Source organism: Cavia porcellus, unplaced genomic scaffold (genome assembly GCF_034190915.1).
Source record: "Cavia porcellus strain 051 isolate PalLab524CR breed Dunkin Hartley unplaced genomic scaffold, mCavPor4.1 scaffold_12, whole genome shotgun sequence".
NCBI classification, from domain to species: domain Eukaryota; kingdom Metazoa; phylum Chordata; class Mammalia; order Rodentia; family Caviidae; genus Cavia; species Cavia porcellus.
The window spans coordinates 29,128,586-29,153,709 of record NW_026947495.1 but is presented as its reverse complement, the minus strand read 5'-3'; the positions used below and the strand labels follow the sequence as shown (position 1 = coordinate 29,153,709).

The window sequence follows — 25,124 nt, the reverse complement described above, 5'->3', positions numbered from 1 at the left end:
ATTGCCTTATTCCAGTACACATCATAAACTAATAATATATAAACTCCAAAGCTGTTAGCACTAATATTCTGGGTTTAGTCATGAATTAGTTTTTAAGCATAGAAACTCTATTTATTTGCTCATATTATGTATTATTCTTGAAAACTCTAGGTAGAAAGAACTGGATCTCTTCAATTGCAGTATTCACTAGAATTATAAAAATTGTGATGATATTGTCTAATTCAAAATAATGCATTTAATGCAAAAATGTGGCAAAAATTAGGTAACAGAAAAAATGTAAAAAAGATATTATTAGTAGATATATAAATATATGATTTATATTTGTATTTGCAGTCACAATTCAGAAGACTTATCTACCTATTCAACTACAAGTTTGAACTAAGATACGTAATTAATATTTTACACTACCAAGAATATTGGAGGACTATCTGTGCAAGGATTTCTGTTATTTTATATCTATAATTAATAAAATGATAAAAAATTAGCTTTTTCTATTACATACTCAAAACCAGTAATTTATAGTTACAGATGGAACCTAGAATAAAAATTCAGGAAGAAGGCTGAGATTCTTTGTTGACTTGACTCATTTGATAATTCTTTCCCAACTGTTTTTGGCTCAAGCCCAAGATTTTAGATAGAAGCTGAACATCTTGTAATCATAATCAACTCTCCAACTTTCTAAAAAGTCTAGGTCTTCTTTAATGTGGAACAAAGGTGAGTTTTGGTTCAGTTTCAAAATCTGAATTCTCCAAACTAATTCTGCAAGTTAGGAATTCCCAAAACTACCTAGTATAGTCCTCTAAAGTTGTCAGCCTAATTTGACTATCTACTGCTTCCCACACTAACTTCAGTGTGAGTAATCTTTATGATTACATCTTACATTGTCATCCAGAAGAATGGGTCTGAAAGTTTTAGACTTTCATAGATAGGTTTTATTTTTAAAAACATGTTACAGAAATAAGGCAGTCTACTTTTTATCTTTCTAGGAAAGAGCTTTATAGAAAACAAAACCCAACTTCTACCCTCTATCATGAAGATTTTAAAACAGAAAGACTTATCTCATATCCTAGCCAGAAAGAAAAAAATAGAATGGGGCAAACAGATGTGTTCCTAAAATGAGTTAGTTTAAATTTATGAAAAAGCTCCTTATATTTTTTATGTATATTTATATATTTTTCTAAATACCATGGAATGACATGGGTCTCAAGACTATGTTGGAGTATTTAAAAGTCTATTGCATTTCAAAAGATGAATTAATCTAAGTTTTCTATTAAGTAGTCTATTAATCTAATAAGTCTCCTACTTATTTCTTAATTCTTACTATCTGCATCATTATTATGATTGAGAGGAGGCACAGCTGTTTATGCTGCTAGAAACTGCCTTTTGCCTTTACTTGAACCACTATATATAGACTTTGCAAGATGGAGCTATGTCTTGCACAAAAAGGGTAGCACCTACCTGCCTTACCTGTCTACAGCACCACTTGCAGGGGAGGGGGAGGAGGCAGTTCTTTGGGTAGGGCAGTGCAATGCTTCCTCCTCTTCTGCAAGCAGTGCTGGAGATGCTGTAGAAGGAAGGGCATCCATCAGAGGGGCAGAAGAAATGATGGAGGGCATGAAGAATATTTAAAAGCATTTTTTTTTGCCCACCTACAATAAATATGGTGCCCAGAGTATAAATTCTAAATTAGTAACAAGATAAAAGATACTTATTTCAGAATCTAAAATAGACCTGATCAATGCCAACTCAAAAAATGTGTATCGTGAGACATTTTATTTTTTTTGGGGGGGGGTCACTAGCATGTTCAATCTACCACATGGATACCAATCATACTTGAAAATTCATGTCAAAAATATTTCAGCCTTATTCTGAATTTCTTGGTTATCTAGGTTCCAGCTCAAAAGCACTTAAGAAAATATCTGTAAACACTATTTCAATTCTAAAAACGTTATTTTCTAAAGAAGTTCATTTCCAAAAGAAGATTTTAGCTGCATTTAAAAAAAACTACATTAAATAATATTGAAGGACCATTCATTAAATATGGCATTTAAAAATTGACACATCCAAATTTAAGATAACTGCTAAATTCTGGAAAAGTCTACATTAAGGTTATTGAAACTCTTTTAAATCATAAAATATGTATTTACTTTGTTTACTACTTGGAATATCTACTATTAGCAACAAACACTTTGTTCTGTTATTTTCAAATTATTTAATGAATGTGTGCTATGCTTTCTCATTCGTATAACTGGGTCTACAGTAAAATTAATCGAATATTTAATTTATCTTAGCCTAATGAAAATAATGCATTATATTGTCTCTGGTATCCTATTTAAATTATGATGCATATGCCATTATGATAAAAGATAACAATAGACAATTAATTTGTAATCTTGTCAAGTAATTTTGCACATTTACTATGGAGAGATTAAAGCTAATTTAACATTTAAGGAAGTTATTGGGCTTCCAGTCTACATTTATTATTAAAGCATATTTAATTTTGAGTATATTTCAAATAGTTTTCTCAGAAAAAATTACTACATGGTTTAAACATTTCAATAAAACTGTACAGGAAACATAATTCATTCCAAAGATGAATCTCAAAAATTCATATAGATCAAAGTACTTAATGATAATAACAAAATTAAATGCCAACATTAAGACAAATCACAAGTAATTTGCAGGGGGAATACTGGTAATCTTCAAAACATTATGTTTTATGCACATAAATTTACCTTACATATTTGTCAAAATACATGTGAACATATTAAAATCGGAGACCTATTTTTTAGTTAAATAATTGGAAGGCTTTCCAATCTTTTTCAAGCATCGTACTTTTGGATTCAAGCTAATAAACTTTGAGTAATAATGTTTAATATGATCAATTTAAACAAATTGGTTATGTATATATCAATTACTCAGATATCTAGAAAAATTCATTACAAAAATATGCATATTCACAGTCTATTGAAAAGTAAGAAAGATTCAGTATGTGTTATAATTACAATGACAATTTATACCTAGAGACATGCCAAAACCTTTTCCCCCACTGGGCCACCATATTGATTTGTAACACAATGTACTCAGCTTTTTCTAATCAAACATTTACATTGGAAATTTTAATTTTTAAAGTATTACCCAATAATGAACAGTTTACATTTTTGTCTTATCACTAAACATAAGCATGGAGCTTCTTACAGTAAAATATATACTCACCTCACAAAATAATGTAAGCTTGTCATCTGGCAAAAGACCATTAGCTTCATCAAGCAAAAAATCCCTTCTAATGAATTTTTTAAATCCCCAGTCCTTCCCTTGAACAAATCGATATGCTCTTTGGCTTTCTGGTAGAAAACAGAAATTTAAGTAAATCAAGTATCCAAGAAACATTTTTCTTTATCATATAGAGAAAAGAAATATGCAAAAATAGAGGACTTGGCCAATACATGCCCATAAAAATTATAGATATGTGTGTTCATAAATAAAATGTCCTACGAATTCAATCACTACTCAAATTTTGGCCATAGTGTAATTTTTGACTTCTGAAATCTCTTAAGAAGAAAAAGACAAATAAAAGCTTGTGGAGAGAAAAAAGATTTTTAACAACATGGGCTTTAAAAGATAATGAAATAGGACCAAAAATGTTGCCATAGCCATACTCATACTATTCATTATCTGATATAAGAATATGGCTAGAAACATGTTCTAAATTCTTATTTCAATTTTTAAAAATTGGTATTTTCAATTTTTTAAGCTTTCCTGGCACACTAACTCTGTTAGTAAATTTAATGAACTACAGAAAAATCCGTGAACTGCTAAAAATGTTAAAAAGTTCCTTTCAATCCCAACTCTTTAAACAATTCTTTTGTCCCTAAAAAACACTTTCATAGAAGTCACATAAGCAACTCATGGTGACATATCCTTATAATCCCAGGATTCCAGGAGGCTGAGGCAGGAGGATCCCAAGTCCCAGTCCAATGTGGGCAATTTACAGATTTAGCAGCACTGTATGTCAGAATAAAAAAAAAAATTTTTTTTTTAAGGGATAAGGGTGTATCTAAGTGTGAAGGCCTTGGGTTTCATCCTCAGTGCTTAAAAAAAAAAAAAATGAAAAGAAAAAGGATTTTCATAATATCTGAAGTAAATGTTTCAAATTTTTAAAGTACTATAAAAATACATATTGGGAAATAAATGAAATCCTCTAGAGTAAGTATTCGTGATTTACAATGTAAAGAGTAAAATCAAGATGGAAAATCAATAATCTAACCAGAATACTATCTTTAATGTTAAACAATGTAAAAACGTACATAAATTGGCATTACCTTGTCAATAAAGGATAGTTTAAAAGTGTGTGTGTAGTTTTAAAACATTTTTTTAATAAAACTACTTGATTCTGTAACTCACTTCTAGAAAATACTTAAAAATTAATGTGGCAATTCATGAGAGATTTTCCTTCTATACATACCATGCATTTTCTATTAGGAAGCTTTTGAAAACAAAATTTTATCTGGGCCTTGTATAAATATGACTCCTGGACTGAATTTAACAGATACTAAGCCTAGATCTTGAGAAAAGCTGATTTTCCTTCAGTGCAGAGTCCACTACTTAAAAAATTGTAGTACTAGCATTCTGGAACATTATATTTCCTTTACATAGTTCTCCAGATTTTATTACCTCCCCAAAATAAGTCTTGAACATCTTATTATATATGCCAGGCAGTGAACAAATCACTTTGCCCTAAAAACAACTATTTTTTCCAAGCAACCAATAAGTGTCATTTTAGGACAAGAAGTAGTTAAATTATATTACAGGTTTAGCTACTTTCCTATGTCTTATGAAGTCTAAGGATTAATAGAACAGTATTTATGTGGAACTATAGTTGGGCCAAGGTTGGGCTAAGTATATTTTGGTGGGAGAAAAAAATCCCAAACTTTTCTAGATAAAGATACGTAAGTCACAATACGTAATTACACACAGATTCCTTCACTTAGTTTGCAAATCACTTACCCATTGCTTTTGTTTCTTCCCTTTTAGCATTCAGAAGGGAAAATTTGAATTTTGCTCGAACTTCACTTTTAGGGCAGCTGACTAAAAGCAAATATAAGGACAAGTAGTCTTTACTTTCATCATCTAATCCCTTTGGGTTTACCCTCAGGCACCTAAAATAAAACAACAGGCTCACTTACAGGGAATACAATACTCAAAGCATGTAAAAGAGACAGGCAATACTGAAATCTGAAATCATCTGTTACTATCACAAATAGCTCTTCTATAAACATCCCCACAATTTACAATTCACCCATACTATTAAGAACTTATTATCAATGTAATAAAAATACTATATAATACCCACCCCTTTGGAGACAACAAGAACAACAAAATCATGTAAGTAGTTGATGACCACATTAAAACAAAAATAATTTAACATAAACAAAAATCTTACCATTTCATTTTGTCACTTGGACCAGATGAAAATGTTGAACTTTTTAGCACTTCACCCATTTCTTCTCGACAAAAACTAAAGTTATTAATGGTCCACATGTAGGAAAATTTTACGACTTTAACCTAAGAGATTTAGAAAATCACTTTTTAAAATGATGACACTTGTGCTTTTAATGTGTCACATTTTAAATATTCTATGCCTCGTTCTTCTAGCCCTTCTAATAACCATGCCAAAATATCTCAGAGTAATATTCTCAGGACAGTATAACACTTATAGATAACAAAGTTTTTGTTTGTTTGTTTGCTTTTTAACAGTACTGGGTGTCAAACCCCAGGGTGCCCCATTACTAACTTACATCTGTAGCCCTTATTATTTTATTTTTTAAGTTGCCAAAGCTGGGCTCAAACTTGTGATCCTTCAGTCTCAGCCTGAGTCCTGAGATTACAAGTGTGTGCCACCACTAACGAAGCCATTTTAAATACTACAAAAGGCATTTGTAATAGCATGTACCTGTGTGTAACACCAGCTTTCTGCTATAGGACCAGTGGACATATCTCCAGGCAGAGGTGGGGTGGGTTCCCGAGACATTGCCACCTTGCAGTCTTTTAGGATTTATGCAGTAACCCACACAGGTGAGTACTTAACCTACAAAAAGTTTAATTTACAGACAAAAATTTAACTGACAGAGTGAAGAATACATATTTAAAAGTCATGAAGCGTTTACTATTCAAAATTAGATTCTGAAAAGAACATATAAAATTTCAAATAATTTTGATAATTTTATGAAATGAATTCACAAGCATTCATAACATACATTTGAAACCTAAACATTATTCTTATAGATATTATTTTTCAAGGCATACTGTAAAAAATCATAAATCAAAAGAAACCATGTAGCTGAATAGTAAGATCATATCATGAAAACTCAATGCCATCAAAATCTAATTCATCATCCTTCACCTTTTTATTGACCTATTTTTGAACAGTGAAAGATTTATAGCTACTGCTATTAATATTAGCTACTCATCTGTTAGATTCAGAAATTTTCACCAAGTAAAACACAGATTTCTAAAGTGTTCTATCTTATACTGTCTCATCAGAATTTTGTCTCTATTATAGTTTCCTACTTAGTTGAATTATACCTTAAAATTCACTCCCAGTTAGCTCTCTATATCCATTTGAATACCTAATTAATGCCTTATAACATAGTGAGCATACTAACAAAGAGATGATTTTTTTTTATTTTTATACTTGAATAAATGAAATTGATGATTATGTTTTTAACTACATAAACAGTGTACTCTGTAGGCATAAAAAAAAAGTTCCAAGATTATATTTCTATATGTACACTCAAGTCTGGACAACCACCTTTTCAAAATAGTTGACAAGGGAGGGAAATCATATAAATCCTATGGGGAGCGGGTAATACATAAAAGAAAAAAAAAGACCTTACACAAAATTCAGATGAAATTATATGCATAATCTTTATAGTATGAGATGAGAAATAATAGTATACGATGAGAAAACAAAGACTACAAAGATTAAAGGATCCTGTCTGAAAGATAGAAACACTAAAAATTTGCATTAAAATAAATACATTCAAGACAGGGAAATATCAGTATATACTTTGAATACATACAAGAACAATGAACAAAAAGAAAGTAACAGCTATTAAAGACAAAACAATCAAAATTACTAACAGATGACTATTCTAAAAGGTACTAAAATAAATAGAAAACCAGTTATAATCAAAGATAACATGCAGGAAGACTATGACCTACATGAATTAGATCCATAAAAATCAATAAAAATTAAGAAATCACTACTGAAATATATTTTGTGAAACTTAAAATGAGAAAAACTGTTGTAAATATTCAGATAATCTCCCTTTTCTATTTTCTGCTAAAAACATAAAGAAAACCGAATTATTACTACAGATCTAATGGGGAAGGGAAAAATTCATTGCCAGGTGTATAAAATATGTACACCACTCTGACACCTATTTAGCAGAGGGTATAAATCCCTCAAATACTTTCTAGCCAGAGAGATAAATCAAAAGGAAAACCAAAAATCTGCATAATGGAGTTCTGATTTTTTTTATCAGTACATGAGCTTTTTAAAAAATTAATTAAATATTTTTTTTAGTTTTGAGCAAGGTCATAGTTGCTATATAGCCCAGGCTGGCCTTGAACTCAAGGTGATCCTCCTGTCTTAGCCTCTGGAGAGTTTACAGGAATGTGCTAGCACACCTGGCTATTAGTGCATGTTTGTATTACATAATGTTTACATTGCTTGCAGATAGTATATGCACTGTCTTATATTGCTTTCTCAACGCTGACACCCAAAGTTAAATTAGGAAAGGTTTCTTTCTTTCTTGTAGTTTATGTAAGTTTTAGGCCATAGCTGGCTCCAAGGCAAGGCAGCATGGCAATAAAGAAACAGTCTGCCTTCCAACTTTCCTTTTTATTCCACTCAGGTTATAAATTTAATAGTTGGTATCTCCCATACCCAGGGAGAAGCTTCCCTTTACTCTAAGATAATGCTAACCAATCAGTGAACTAATCCAATTACCACACCTTTAATCCATAGTCACAGACCCTTACACACTCACAAACTCTACTTCCAGCAAAAGTCCCACGTACAAACACACGAGGCTTTGTGGGGACATCCTGATACAAGACATTACATTTCAGCTGCGGCCCCCTAATGACTCATGTTCATCCATTACACAAAAGGCATTTAGTCCATCTCTAAGAGTAGCCAAAGTCTTAAGAGTTGCAGTGATCCCGAAAAGTCCAAATGCAAAGTGTCCTTTGAGATTCATGGCAAATTCACAGCTACAAGCCCCTGGACAAATAAAAAAAATTGAATGTTTCCAATATACTATGATACAAATAGCATTAACAAAAAGGAATGGGACCAAAGTCAGGTCCAAAATCCAGGAGGGCAAATAAATCCTGTATTTTCAAGTCCACCATCCAGGGTAATCAACAGCAAGATGTGAACTCCAAAGGGCTTGGTTGGCTTTGCCCCTAAGGCACTGCTGGTAGTTTCTCTCTTCAGTTGGCTTTACTCATTCTTTGCAGCTTTCCTCAGACAATCCCTGTGCCTCACTTCTCCAATGTTCTGGACTCCACTGCACCTTTGGTTTCATGCTCAACAGCTTTACACACTGTTCTCTCAGGAGCACACTTAGGCCTTTTTCTTAACTCTGAGTAGAAGGTTCCTGGACCCCTCATCTGTTGTGTTCTACACGCCCCTAAAGCCAGCACTATTTGGATGACAGCAAGGTCTCCGACTCAGCTCAAGGGAGAAGTTAGGCTTCCTTCTCTCCTGCCTATAGAAGTTGAGTGTCTGGTCTGCTAAGTACTTTTGAGCCTAGTTTCCAAGAATAAATTCCCTAGGCTACTGTCATTCTGGAACATGGTGCTCTGGGGCTGTCTTCTCAAAGCAGTCTTTCATCCCTAATTTTAAAGCAGCAAAGTGATTAGTTCTTGTGATGGCTTCAGGCATCTTTTCTACTGTCCTGTTCCTTTTCAGTAACCAACTTGTCTGCTCATTCTTTGAAGGCTTTTACCTTTATTGGAGCTTCCTTCTAGTCGAACTCAAAATCTTTAACATCATTTTGCTGGGTCCTTTGAGCTTGATTTTCCACATAAATCTCACTGAAATCCCCTTAGCACTGGATTGCCTAAACATGTCTTCCATGAGATTTATTAGTCTACCATGCTGAATCTGTCTCCTGTAAAATCTCTGGACATGGGCAAAAAGCAAACGAATTTTGGCAAAGCACAACATTTGTGGTTTGGAGTCCAACTGCCAATGTAGAGCTTTTTCCAAAAGAAACCTCCTGAGCTTGGGCTTTTCCAGCTGTATTTCTATTAGCTTTCTGGTCTTTAGAGCTCTGAGCAAAATCTCCTATCAAATTCAGCTTGTAGCATTGCAGGGCTACTTCTTCAGCTGGCATCTCCAAACCTTTCCAAAATCTTTCCACAAGCCAGTTTGAACATATTCTGCACCACATGGTCAGGCAGTGTCATAGCAATAAGCACACTTTTCTGGTACCAAAATCTTTCTCAACTATTCCTTGTTGCTGGGACAAAATACTCAACACCCTAAATTAAAGGAGGAATGGTTTATTTTAGCGCATAGTTTAGGAAGAGATATAAATACATAACGGATATACAAGATAGGTTTATAATGATCTGGAACTCACTATAGTATATTCCTTAAGTCCATACCAGCAGGTAGAAGAGTCTACCTTATAATACTGAAGGGTCTGCACTGGAAGCCAAGAGATGGCACCCAAGGCAAAGGTGAAGACTGGAACTTCTCTGAAGAAACAGAGGTTCGCCTTCCTTTGTCATTTCCCTTTTATTTCATTCAGGCAGCAAGCCTATTGGTTGGTGTCACTTCTGTCTTCAGTAAATCCGTTCAGGCAAACCCAGAACTATGCTGATTCAGTTTAATTTGGTGCTCCTTATACAATCAGTTAACTATCACAAAGTGTAATAGTTGGCGCCACTAACAACCAGGATGGGCTTTTCTATTACCCACACCCAGAATAATGTCAACAAATCAGTAGAGCAATCCAATTATCACATATTCAATCCATATTCACATACCCTAGATCCAGTCACCTCTGAAAAGCTCCACCTATGAGCACAAGACGCTTTTGGGAGAACATCTAGCTACAAACCATAACATATGTATAACACATTTTAATTTTTTAAATCCTCTTGTCCTTTTTACTCCTTCCACTTATCTCTTGATTCTCTTCCTTTTGATTTTTTGTACATATCTGCAGTAGATAATGCTTATATTCCTTGTAAGCAGTTGGTACATGTATGTAACACATATCACTCTGTGTTTTTTTACTGCCTTTTTTAAAACTCTTTCCTCTTCATCTCTCTCCCTCTTTCTTTTGATCGTGTTTGACAAAGATCTCTCTTTACTTTCCAATTCTCTATCTTTTGTTGCTTATTTATACTTTGAGTTTCTCATGCAAGTGAAACTCTGCAATATTTATGCTTGTATGTTTATTTCACTTAACATTATGGTCTCAAAGTGCATCCATTTTCCTATAAATGACTCAGATTTAACTATCTTTGTGGCAGAGTCGTACTCCATATCACATTTTCCTTATGGACGCATTTGTTGACAGACATATAGCCCACTTTCAAAATCTACCTACCATGAATTGTGCTATTATACACACGGGTATAAATGTATCACTGTAATATGATGTCTTTAACTCTCAGAAAGACAGCTGTTGGGAGGAATAGCTGACTCAAGTAGAATTTCTAGTTTCAGTTTTTGAGGGGTCTCCACACTGACTTCCACAGTAGCTGCACTAGTTCTGGTTTTTATAACTCTTGAATATGTAATAAATTTATGTTTTAACACTGAATAGTTATACACATGTACTAACTTTCCATGATGAATGTAATCATTATGCATTGTAAACATGTATAATAAAAAGTAATTTTAAAAACTGAATGTATAAAAGACTGGGAAAATAAGTCAACTGGATATTATGTGAAACTATGAAAAAACATTTTTAAGGCACAAAAATCAGTGGATCTACGATTTGGTTTTGGAATATGTAAATGAAGGAAATCAAAAGATACAGGGTAAAGAGAGGGAAAGAAAGGAGACGAAAAAAGGAATTGAGATGTTGTGTTCATGTTCCAACTTCACAAAAGGAATGTAAACATGTAATACAAAGATGTATTAATAAAAAAGCAAATAAAATGAGGGGAAGGTATTCATTTGACTTTTACAAATTGAGAAACAGCTGATTTAATGTGGTTAAAGAAGAAAAATCTTGGCTGAATTAGCTATAATTTATTCATCTGCAGGTATTTTTTTCAAGTAGCCACTATAGTATTTATAGTATATTCTATAAGTTCAGGAAACATTTTAGTGAAAATTTTAGTAACAAGTAAATAAGTACTAAGGTGGAAAAGAAACTGTAGTAACATTAAGAAAAAAAAAGGAACAGCTAGTATGCAATGGCTAAAAGTCCATCGATTAAATAACAAGGAGGTTACTTTTGATAGGGAAATCAGTTAAGGCTTCTCCGAAGAACTAATGTTTGAGTTGAGAACCAAAAGATATGAGTGACAGCAGAGACAGACCAAGGGAAGGCGACTGTAAGTGATGCATATGTGTGTGTGTGTTAGGGGTAGGAGGACCAAGTAAAAATGCTGTAGGGCAAGAAACAATTTCAGAAAATGTCAAGAAAAGAAAGTTCAATATGACTCATGTCACTGTAACATTTTAGGTAGGGGGGAAACTGTAAATAACACTAAAACGGAAAAGAGATTTCAGGGAATAAACTGGCAATAAAGAACAAGGAAGTAAAAAGCTGGAAACCAAATCAGGAGGTTATTAAGAGCAGCCTAATAAGAGACAATAGTATGCCAGTAGAAACAGAGAAAGGGTCCCTTCATTAAGGAAAAGAAATCAAAGATCAGTCTTTTTTGGGAGCTAAGCAGTTTGGGAGGATGACAATGCCATATACTAATATGATAAAAATAGAGACAAGAACAGTAGGTAGTGGGGGATTCAGTTTCAGAGTGATAATATGGAACATTAGCAAATACTTCAAATGGAAGAATTCTGAAATTCATCTTTTCTGTAATTTCTCTTAATAATCACATCTATACAAATGTATTTACAATTTACATATAAAAGAGTTCCACCATATGATGCATGAGCAGCATAACACAGTGACCTTGGGACTCAGCAAATACTGAGGCAAGAAAGTTAGGGTGAAGATACTAGGGATGTTCTAAAAAGCACACACACACATGGCACAGCACTATTTACAACACCAAGATACACAATCAGCCTGAAAAAAGGCAAACAAAATTTTACTTTTCCTGGCCATTCTTTCAAATTATGTGGATATGGGATGGGGATATTGAAACTGCTGGTAAACAAATCACTTTTGGAGCACTTCAGAAGTTATTATGAACCTTGTTTACTCTTTAGTAATCCGATGGATGAGTATCGATAACATCTTAACCATGAGGAAATTATTTCAGACATTTCAGAAAGCTTAGTCTCTAACCTGAAAATGGTTACACATACATTGGCTTGATTCCAAAGTCCATGCTCTTTCCATAGAATCATGCTGTTCCTTAAATATTTCAGGGCTGATACAGGCCTTTCTGTTCCAATTTTTATTTTATAGATGAGGATCAAGATGAAAGGAATGAACTATGAAGAAGGAAATATCCGAGTATGAAATGTTAAATAAATACTGGAACAAAGGACAAAGACAAGGATCTCTGAAAGTACACTTCAGACCTATTTCCAACATACATTTCTTTCTTTTCAAAATGAATGAAAGGGGCTGGGGATTTAGCTCAGCGACATAAGCGCCTGCTTTGCAAGTGTGTCGTCCTGAGTTCGATCCCCAGTACCGATGAAAAAGACAAAAAAAAAAAAAAAAAAAAAGTCCAAAATGAATGAAAGAACAAAAACTAAAGAAAAGAAAACAATGGGAAGGGAAGGGAAGGGAAGGGAAGGGAAGGGAAGGGAAGGGAAGGGAAGGGAAGGGAAAGGAAGGGAAGAATCAACTATCCAATGCAACTCACACCTACGTATACTTAATCTAGCAGAAAAAGCTTACTGAAAGAGAAAACACCAATAAAGCAAGATCTAGAGTGACTTGAGAAAATCAACCTGCACATGGACAAATAGTCTCTTACATATCCTCCTATATACATAGATGCTCCTTTACTTACGATAGTTATGTCAAGTTAAATCATAAGTTGAAAAGACTGCAAATTGAAAACATATTTAATACACATAATCTACGACCATTAACTTAGCTACACAATATACTGTAAAGTATCAATTATTTCCTCACATGACTAAATAGGAACTGTGGCTCAATGTCACAGTCCAGCATTATGAAAGTATTTTACCATAAACTGCCAACTTCAGAAAAGACCAAAATCTAAAATTTCAAGTATGGTTTCTGCTGAATATGTATGGCCTTGATAACATCAGAAAGTTGAAATTTCCTAAAGCCAAAACTACTATAAATTAGGAATTATCTGTACCTGTTTGAGAAATTTCAAATGTGGAATTTCCTACATTAAAGACAAGCAAGTCTTGTTACCGGAGTACACATATATGAGATTTTCTACCTTATATAATGTCAAAATTAATATTTAGTACATATATATCTAAACATTACTACTTAATTTTATTATAAAATTTTCAAGTAATTTGGAAAATATTGCATATAAAGAATCATATTTCAAACTACCATGTGCCCACTAGCACATTTCCCTCTAACAGAAGTAACCTGGATCCTGGTTTTTCTAGTTATTATGCCAATGAATTTCTTCACATTCTTTTTATATATCTGTGAATTCTTAAAGCTTATAGGTAAAAATTCACAAAGATTTAATACATACAATGTCACAAAAAGAAAAAAAGAAAAAGGAAAGGAAGCAAAGCTCCATTCTTCTACCAAAGCAAAAAAGTGGGAAAAAACTGTAAGAATCAACTTTTCTTTGGAACTGTGGAATCTAATCAAAAACTTGGAGCAAGAAGATCTTCTTTTTGATTCAGGGTCTTCCTATGTATTTTAGGCTGGCCTCCAACTTGTGATTCTATTGTCTCATTAAGAATTGGAATTATGGGCATGTACCACCACAGCTACAAAATTTCCGTGAGACACGAACCAAAATAACATGATTAAAATGTATGCTAACAATAAATTCAATAAATAAAGTCTGTTCTTTAGATTTAGTATCAAAAGTGTTATAACATTCTAGCTTTATCAGAGAAGTGGTCATAATTATTGGTAGTAGCTATAGTTAGTCAATAAAACATATTCAAACTCTAGGATAACCACGTAAAGTAAAATGCCATAATAGCTAAACATACAATGACAAAAAAGAAAAATTAGAAAAGATGATAAGGCCCTAAATATAACAACTAAATGCAATGTCAGATCTTATAACAGAAAAAACAAATCACAAATAAATGATATAAATCTGATTGAAGTTTTCAGTTAGCTAATATTATACAAGTTCTTGGTTTTGACAACTGTCTTGGTTACTTTTCTTGCATTGCTAGGACAATCACCCATCACCTAAAATGAAGGAAAGGTTTATTTAGCTCACTGTTTGTGGAGGTTTCAGTCCATAATCAGTTGGCTCCAAGGCAGGGTAGCATGGCACAGGGCAACACTTCAAGGAAGCAGCCAGAACATAAAGGGGAGAACAAGCCTCTTTTTGTCCCTTATATTGTAGGCAAGCCAGGTTCCCACCCAGCCAACCCTCCCCCAATCCCTCCAGGGCAATGTACTACTTACAAAATCTCTGTGCCCTCCTCTTGCACAGGATGAGGGTATTTACAAAGTAAGGATCCTGGCTTCCTGCTGAGTCCCTCAGTTAAACTTCTAAACTTCTCAAGTTGACACCCTGTATCCACCATAATAACCTTAACTGTTCTATTTATTTAGTATAATCACCAATGATATACATTTATTAAATGTTCCTCTGTTCATAGACACAGAAAAATCAATGACTTAACCTTCCACCTCAAGTTAGATAAAAATAACTCGAATTCAGACAAAGATGAGCAGAAACCAATTACTATGAAAAAATAAAATGTACAATAAAATCAAAAGCTAGCTGTTATAGAAAACATCGTAAAACTGATTAGCCAAATTACGGGAAAAAGAGTTCAAACTTATCATACAAATGATGACGATTTAAAAAGTGAGGCTATCATGAAAACGGCACACCACATGTTAATTTAGACAAAAAGAAAATAACCTGAGAAACATTAATTCACCAAAACTGACAAATCATGAAAGATAAATCACAAATAGTCTTACTGAATGAAAGGGTTTTGGCCCAGATAGGACACTGTAGCCAGGAAAGCCACAATACGAAACAGGAAGCCCCATCTCCCCTGCCCCTAGGAAGTTACCTGTGACGCCATCTCCCCCCCCCCTGGAAATTTACATATGGCGCCAAACCTAGGACCAATGGGCTACCTGTGTATCCCTAATGCCCGCCTTAGGTTCCACCCCAAACCGAGGCTACTTACAGGCCCCCGCCTCCGGAGAGATCGCCGGAAGCCAGTGGTGGGGGTGCCGGTCATCTCTCTCCGTGTTCTCAGAATAAAGGCCGTTTTTTATTTTATATTTCTCATCTTTTGTTAATATTTTTCATCTTTTGGAAATAACCCTAGCACTGAATACTTATTAAAACTCTGTCCACAAGAAAAATTCCTTACCAAGTTCATTTCACAACACTGCTCTTCTACAAAAGAAAAAATAAGCTGGAAAAAACACAAAACAGAACAAAACAAAAAAACATATTGTAGCTTCTTCGATTATACCAAAATCTTTTGAGCACATTAAATTAAAAATGTAAGAAAAATTTTCTCATTAACATAAATGCAAAACTCTAAATAAAATAAGAGCAAATCAAACCCAGATAACACAAAAAAGCCTGAATGATTAATGTCAGAATCTATTAATGTAACTTACTCAGTAACATAAAAAGAGGGTAAAAAAAGGTCACTTTAATAGCTGCCTAAGAAACATTTGATGAAATTCAATATCCAGTCAAGATTAAAAACTCTTTACAGGGCTACGGATATAGCTCAGCAGCACTGCATCTGCTGGGCAAGCGTGACGTACTGAGTTCAACTGTCAGTACCAAATAAATAAAAAAATTAAAAATTAAAACTCTTTACAAACTGGAAATAAAACTTCCTTAGTATTAAAAAGAACACCTTAAAACAAGATGGAGTAAGACATCCTCCTTGTATCCCTGTGATTTAGCAACAAAGCAAGACTATAAGGTCTCAATAGTGTACTATATATTCAATAAAGCTTGAAGGCTTTTAAAAAATTTTAGCATAAAGAAACGTTTAATGAGATAGACATTTAATTTAAATATCATATACCATACAGATATATGAAAATATTGTCACCCAACTAATATGTATAATCTTTAAAACACACAGGAAGCATTATCTCTACTTCCCTTCAATATATACAGATCCTAGCTAGTCCTTTAGGCAAGAAAAAAGAAAAGCATAAGAATTGAAAAAGAAAATGGTCACCATCCAAAGATAATGAAATATATACAAACAGAAGGAAAAAATAGTTTATCAAGGTCAATATAAATATATATATAGTCATTATAAAAAACTTTATTTTAGCATACTTTAAAAATACAGTATAATTTTAAAATATACTGCTCAGGAATAAATCTAATGAATATTCACAATTTGGAGATTAAACTATAAAATGATATTGAGAGAACATAAGCAAAATTAATGGAGGAATACCCCAAGGTCATGAAGTAGAAAATTCAGTATTGTAAGACATCAATTCTCTCTACAGATTGACAAATTTAATACAATCACAAAATATTGATGTTTCTTTTATAGAAACTGAAACTGATTCTAAAATTTATAAATACAAAAGGTTAAGAATCTTAGCAATCTTGAAGAACAGTGAAATAGAAGGATTGAAAATAAAATATCAATTTAAATATAGCAAGTGAAACTAAGAATGATATTAGTCTAAAATATTTCTCTAAAACTGAGAAAGGAAGAAAACGTTCAACTGGGAAAGGAATGAGAGCAGGGAGAGGGAAACAAAAGAAGGGGAAAGTTAAAAAAAGTGAGAAAAGAAGGAAAAATAGAAACAAAGCTTTTGTAAATGGGGAAGAGAAAAGGGGAATAGGAAAAAACAATCAAATTACATCTTTATAGCTACAAATTCTGTATGATAAATATGATCATTATGTTTATCTAAAATGTAACAATAAAATCTAAAAGGAAAAAAGAATGACACTAGTCTAAAAATACAGATATTGACTTATGAGAAGAAAATAAGAATTTAGAAGTAGGCATACACACGAATCATCATGACTGCTTCTGATTTAACAAGTGGGACACTTTGAGCAATGGGTTGCTATGCAGTGCTGTCACTGTGTGACTATCAACTTGACTTAACAAACCTAGACAGTAGCTAGAAGGTATAGCCTAGTGCTCCTAGGCTACAAACCTGTATAGCATGTTACTAAACTTTAGTGTGGGAAACTCTAACACAATAGTATTTCTATATATAAGCATAGAAAAGATAAAACGTACAGTAAAATGATTTCTAAAAATGGCATATTTAGGACACCTACAATGAACAGAGCCTATAGCATCAGACGTTGCTCTGGGTGAGTCACTGAGTGGTCAGTGAATGTAAGGGCCTAAAACACCTCTGTACACTACTGTAGACTTCACAAATATTTTACACTTAGGTTACAATAAATTTATAAATATCTTCATTCTTCAATAATAAATCCTGACTGTTAATTTCACTTGACAAACTTTTATTTTTTAAAACTTTTGGCTCTTTTGTAAAAATACTTAAAGCACAACTACACTGTAAAGCTGCAAAAAAATATTTTCTTTATAGTCTTATTCTATAAACTTTTATTTCTATTTATTAAACTTCTTTTTAAACTAAGACACAAACATATTAGTCTACACCTACAGAGAATAAGAATCACCTTTTCCCAGTAGAAAGTTTTCAAGGGTACTAAGGCATGGAAGCTGTCATTTCCTTTGACAATCCTTTCTCTGAATACCCAACTGAAAACAATATGCTTCCAGAAATATGTCCCTGAATGGATCTCACGGACAAACTAAGCCAAAACCTAGGCAATGAAGAGTACATTCACACAGAGTTTTAAAATAGGCAAAATTAACTTACACTGTAAGAAATCAGCATACTGGCAGAGGTAAAAGTTAAAAGATTTTGAAGAATTAAAAAAGATATCAAAATCTGTAGTTTAGAAAAGAGACTTATTCACTAATATGGGGATTCAACATAATAGACTGAAGTAAAAACAGTTCATTATCTTGTGCTAACAGTGTGGAGAAACTATCAACATATTAAAAAACATTATACAGAAGTGGATACAGAAAAACAGTAAAATGAAATAGGTAATACTTATTGGCTACTTGGAGAATACAATCATGCAAAGAGCTCTAGTATTTCTGCAGGTGGGTTCTCAAAGAAAAGAACCTCTTATAGCTACCCTCTTCAAATGTGATTGCTACTACTTCCAGTAAGCCACCAATAAATTTCACTTAAACTTTTCAATATATACTAGATGATTTTTTTCAGCAAATGCATTTTTACCATTAGGCCTCAAAGTGAAATCTGTATTTTATAATAATCTATTTCCTACTATCTTTGTAGAAATTTATCTCTTTTGTTAAGTAATAGACTATCTAAAATGTATACCTAACATTTCATGGAATAGAGGCAATGTAAAAACAGCATATTTTCTAAAGACCTTCCATCTGCCACACTTTAATTTTCATCTAATTTGATTCTCAAATAATTCCATTAGGAAGATAGTAATTGTCTCTGCCAATGTTTAGAGATGAGTAAATTAATCCTGCCCCCCCCCAAAAAAAAAACCAAAAAAATGAAAAAAAGGTAAAGTGTTTGTTCAAGATCATAGCACTAAAATTTGGCTTTGCTTGCTTGGTTTGAACCTAAGTTTAATGTAAGTTTTTAAAAATAACATCCTTTCCAGTATGCCAGAAACACAAAATAATGGTTGGTTTAAAAAATGAGAACAATTTTCTAATTTTTAGGTTAGATATTGTACCCACAATGAAACTTTGCAAATAATGCATAGTTCAAGGCAATGAACACATGTATCTGTCTTATTTCCCAACATACCAATGAGATGACAACAAATTTTCATTAAAAAATAAAGCTATGATTGAACTGAAAACTGAGGGTGATACTCGCAGATTTGGAAATTTTGAGAAATTCAAGGGACATGAATGGGAATAAATTATCAGAGTAAGGGAGAAAAATCACAATTCAAGATACTAGATATACCCACAGTTCTTTCATGGAGCCCCAAGGAAAAATGTGCCAACTAAATGTTTAGGCTAGCTGAGACAGCTGCCCTTTTTTAAAACTAGCAGTTGTGGCTTTTACCATCATGCCAAAGTCTAAGAATTGCCCTCTAAGGAAGTGGAACACTGTTTGGGTATGTTTCTTATCAGAGTGTAAGGCTCTTACTAACATGATATAGACTGGACCCACTTGAAGTATTACAGTACACATTAGGGGTGAAATGGGGAGAAAAGATAACAGAAATTGAATATAAAAACATTTTCCAGATAAAATAAAGTCCCTCCATAAAAAAAGTATATGGGAATTCTGAAACTATCTAAGCAACCTAGAGAAAGTCACAATGTTGAGACATCTTGTTTATCTATACTGCCTGTCCACAGTCTTCCCATTCAGAGAAGATTTCTGGGAAAATAAGATTTTTCACAACTGCAGAGCAAAATTATACTAGCCAGACACCACTGTTTAGCAACACAGTCCTTCATCTGAAAATATGGACAGAAAGCCAAGGCCAACATATACTCGGGAAAAATTAGTAACATACAAGAGAAAATTCAATGGGAGGAAAAAAAGCCCAAATTACATAATGACAGACAATGCTGAGGACAGTAATGCTACACTTAAAACTAGAAAGGATTAACTCAAAGTAAAAGGAAAGATATACTCAAATGCAAGATGTTATAAAATGGTTATAACTGATGATAAGTGAGAAATATAACAATACTTCTGAGACAATAAGAAAATTCAGGAAATATAAGAAACTATAATATTCATATAAAAGGGGGAGGGATTGCAAAACAGAAACAACAGAAATACATTTAAAAAAATTATTTCCATCATTTGAAAAAAGACAAGAGTTCATAAGCAGGCCTTAAAACTGCTAAAATTATTATTGGAAAAAATACTGAAAGTACTAAAAATAACACTATAAAAACTAATGCTATTTAATTTCTAAAACCCCCCAAATTTTCTTGCACATTCCACCTAACTTAGATGCCTAATTCTGAAGAGCACAGCTCTACTCAAAAGAAAAAGAAAAACAATGAAGAAAAGAAAAACTGAGGAAGTTTAAAAGTATATACCCATTTGCTTAGTTACATGCCCATAAAATAAATATATAGTGAGATTTTAAGTGATGATTATATAGAGTACAGTGAACTAACATGGGTCTGCTAGAAACTAGAAAACTCCTTGCAACAGCAAGCTGTACAGCTTTTCTGGTTATCCCTTCTTTTAATCATTCGTTTGTTTATTCATAAATTCTTTTTCTCATTCATTAACCCATTCCGTATTTTGGGGTAGCTGCAGGTTCTATGGAAACAACAAGAGCAACAAAAAAGATGGCTCTTGATCCCCTAATTTGAACTAACTATTAGCGGTTCTCCAAAATTTTCTGACTTTAAATCTGACCATATCTTTTTAACTATTTACTTTTAACTATTATTATTATTATTATTATTATTATTATTATTGCAATATTATTATTGAGCTTGAACTCAGAGCTCAGATATTCTAGTCAAGCACTCTATCACTGAGCTACATCCCATCCTTTATTTTATTTTGTAACAGGTCTCATTAAGCTGTCCAACCTGTCCTGAAAGCTGTGATTCTCTTGCATTAGCCTCCAACAAGCATGCACATCATGCCTGGCTCTTTGTGGTTTGTTTTTTGGGTTTTTTTTTTTTTGGGGGGGTAAAAATTTCTAGTTGTTAAAAATCAGATGTCACTCAAACTATATATGTAAATATATGTGTATATATATTTAAGCAGAATAATGATAAGAGCAACAAGATCATCTGTGCATTCAACAGCAGTACATTACCTTTAGTTTATAGTTTCTAAGATCAAATTTACTTAGACATTGGTCAACAAAGTTTTGCAAATTTCAGCAATGGTTTAAAACTTATAAAAGACAATCAGAAACTGCTTTGCACATAGTTAGATTTCTTTTGTAAAATATTATGTGATACAAAAATTTTATACAATTTTTAAGTTTTTAAAGCCAATTTAATTTACAAATTATAGTATCACATTATACCTTTCACAGAATAAATTATTTCAATTAATAAGCAGGAATTTAACCTTGCATCTTTTTTTTTTTTTTGTACAAGAGCTTGAACTCATGACTTCACACTTGCCAGGCAGCCACTTATGCCACTGAGCTACATCCCTGGCATAACCTTATATCTTTTTGCATCAACACCTTATTTTTATCTGCCCATTTTAGATACAGCTTTTATAAAACTTAAACACCACAAGACCCTATACCAAGGATGTTCAACCTTTTAGAGCTTTTAGTGGTAACAGCTGGCTGTGGCACAGGAGACATAGGTACACCACCATCTTCCTTGGTTAAAGGATTTACTTCCATTCTATCTGAATATTTTCACAAAGAATGACGCCGATATAGAATTTATCAAGTTTAAGTAGTTCGTTTACAGAGAAGGAAAATTAAACACAGAAAAAAAATGAGATGTACCTACCATCTTTAATTTTTTTTTAAATAAAAAGCCTGACAAAGCATAAACTAAACCCACAAATTTTAATTCAAAGTATTATTTTTCCAACCACTATAATCACTATTTCCATTTACATGCAATTATTATATCGTACGGAAAATGGAAAATACTAAGCAAAGATATACTACTGCGTTTAAAGTCAACCAATGGCAAAGAGTTACACAGTTACAAATGTCTATTTAATTTATTGCCTCCAAAAATAAAGTATTGAAAACAACTTGCTCTTACAAATGACCCAGAGAACAGCATTATAGCTAAGAGTTTGGTTTCTGATATTACACTTGGGCTCAGTTGTAACAAATATGAGCTCTCTGGAGCCCAATTTTCATAAAATGAGAATAAATGGTATTAAGACTTATATTTAGATGTACCTCAAAAACCTTGGGTAAACATAGCTGGGGCTTTTGGAAGGTGGCTGGATCATGAGTATGTAATGCTGATTATGGTATGTGATACTGGGATTAAAAGTGTGATAACTAAATGGGTTTATCATAGTTTTAGGTGTGGATAATGAAAGCCCCATCGTGGGTATCAATGGCACCAATCAATAGACTTATAACCTGGATGGGATGGATGGGATATAAATCAGGGAGAGAAGAGGCAGGTTTGTTGTTGCTGCCTCCTGCCTCCCCTACCCTAACTGACTTTCCTCTGTAATGTCTCTGCCATCCCATCCTGCCTTGGTACCAGCTGACCATCGACTGAAACCTCTTTAAAGTATGAGCCAAAATAAACTTTTAGTCCTCTAACTTTGGCTGTCAGATAATTTGTTTTCAGCAATGAGAAAAAAAACTAACACAAATGGTAATTATCTCAAAAAACTGGTGCATTGAATAGGAATGTATAAAGCAGTGACAGCAAACTTTTTACAGTTTCCAATGATACATTCTTCTGCTGCACCTGCACCATAGGTTTGTCACCACTGGTACAGAAGATACACAGTACAATGGCATGAAAAAAGCACTCAATAAATTAGTTTTGTGTGAAAAAAATCAATATGAACCTCAAAGATCTAACTAGTTTACAAGATAGCAATAATCTCACAAACTATAAAGGATAGCAGAATTAAAATTCTGTCCAAATAGCTTTTGAGGTTTTATTTCTGCTTTTCAACTTTATCATTTGGGCTTTCCATCAGCTACTGCATCAGCTATTAACTCTTCTGCTCTTACACTGCTTATCTCTAACAGCTTCCATCTGCCTTTTAATGCAAGTGATGTGAGATAGTCGGAAAAACAGAAACTCATAGCTAAACTTCTCTTAAGAACTGTGTAAATTTTAAGGGAACTTTCTGGAGTTAATGGAAATGATTTATATCTTAATTAAGCTGTTGTTTCATGGTTGAGTAGCATCCAGTCAAAGCTCAGTGAAATATAAGAGCTACATATAAACCTTGGTAAATTTGAAAAAATTGGTTTTAATAACTGCTGAACAAGTTCTTTTTGTTGTTGTTGTCGTTGTTGTTGTTGTTGTTTTGTTTTTGTACAGGAGATTGAACTCATTTTCCTCTCTGGCCCTCAGTTTTCTCACTGCTAGACAGTGAAAAATTCACTTAGAGTATTAAAGGAAGCCAGGTCTGCAAAGTGCTTGAGACAGTTCCTAAAAAGTTAGTGGTCAGTGCTGGACCTGCCAATGTAACTATAGGACTATTTCAAACATATCTCTGACTTCTAAAATGCTCACCCAAAATACAAATTATGTTCTCATCCTCCCATCTCTCTCATTTTTCCCCAATTTGTTTCAGAAAAATCTATCTAAATATTTGATTAAACCTTACCACATCCCAACTTTTTATAGTTCTATACTAGACACTTTTGCCTTCATTTTTCCTCCTGTTTCACCTAATGATAGTCAAAATTTTTTACTTTACACTGCTCTATTCTTACTAATCCTGCTCAAAATTAATTTATGACTGTATCAATGCATTAATGAGAGGAAACAAAGTAACTTGGTGGCAGGAGTTAAGAGTTGTTTATAATTGTTGAAAGTTCTGAAGCACACACAGTAATTGTGTAATAATCTTTTCCCAACCCCTAAAAGAAACAGCCCCCTAAATATCTCAATTATCCTTAATTATTCATCAAGATACAACTCTCCACCAATTTCTGTAAAAATTTATTTTGCATATTAACCCTCTGAACATAAATATGTCTCATTAGTTAGGGTAATTAACTCCATACTTTGAAAATATAATTGTGTTAAAGTAAGAGCTCTTACTAGTTTTCAAATCACTTTTAAAAGCTAGGCATGGTTGCACATGCCTGTAATCTCAGCATTTGGAAGACTGAGGGAGGAGGAGCACCTTGAGTTTGAGGCCAGCCTGGGCAATATATAGTGAGTTCAAGGTCAGCCTGACTAGAGCTAGATCCCCAACCAAACAAACAAACAAACAAAAAAGTATATACAAACTAGTGGTACAAACCAATTATCTAGCACTCCAGGAGGTGGAGGCAGGAGGATTACAAATTCAAGGCCTGCTTGGTCTATTTAATAATTTAACCAGAACCTTTTTAAAAGCAAAAAAAAAAAATAAATGGTTGGGAATATAGCTGAGTGCAAACGTTCTGAGTTCAATCATCAGTACAGAAAAAAAAAAGAAGGAATAAAAGTATATAAAAGCAATGCTCTTTGTTCAGAATTTCATGACAGTGGGACAATTTCATATTTCTCTAGCATTTACTGGACAATCATTTATTAAGTGCCTAAATGGGGCAAGCACTGGTGAAACAAAGGTTACAAAGATAAGGTCAGAGAGACAAATACCTAAGTAAAGCAGATAAAGTAGAACTGCTAAATATTCTTATACAATGAAAGATTTAGAAAAGAGAGCTGGGACAAGAATTTTTACATTTTCTCTCCCTACTGCTACTCACTTATTTACCCTACCACACTGTTCAGCAACTGCACAGCTAAGTGCTATATGCTTTTTTTATTGTCTTCTTCCTTGCTGTATCACTTGCTTACCTCTCTCCCAGTTAGACTCCCTTATTGAAGATTTCAGCCTCTGTCTTCCTCTATAGCATTCTTCACTAGTCCTATCATCTAGGATGATTTTACAGCTGTGGATTTTCAGCCTACCAACATTAAAGCTGAATAATCTCACTCTCCCAACACTTTATTAATCTTATCCAAAATAAACATTCAATGGCTTGACCAATTGTAAAAAGAAACCTTGTCTTTACTTTCTCCTTTAAAAACCCAAAACTCACCATCACTTCAAACACTTCCT

General features: G+C 33.2%; 1 protein-coding gene across 8 annotated transcripts in view; it reads right to left on the bottom strand.

The window, feature by feature from the left end:
• Spopl (speckle type BTB/POZ protein like) overlaps positions 1–25,124 on the bottom strand; it is a 54,148-nt gene that overhangs the window by 13,428 nt on the left and 15,596 nt on the right. For 3 of the 8 annotated variants that reach the window (XR_010050780.1, XM_063259014.1, XM_063259018.1), the window contains 4 exons: positions 5,954–6,088; positions 5,444–5,565; positions 5,008–5,159; positions 3,217–3,344 (listed from right to left, as the gene is read on the bottom strand). Coding sequence is in view for 7 of the 8 variants with exons in the window: in XM_063259014.1 (XP_063115084.1) it covers positions 3,217–3,344; positions 5,008–5,159; positions 5,444–5,565; positions 5,954–6,031 (480 nt within the window). In the remaining variant the exon portion in view is untranslated. Of the gene's footprint in view, positions 1–1,458; positions 1,565–3,216; positions 3,345–5,007; positions 5,160–5,443; positions 5,566–5,953; positions 6,089–12,521; positions 12,671–25,124 lie in introns of those variants that run through there. The other 5 variants (XM_063259015.1, XM_063259017.1, XM_063259019.1 and 2 more) reach the window with 5 other exon arrangements.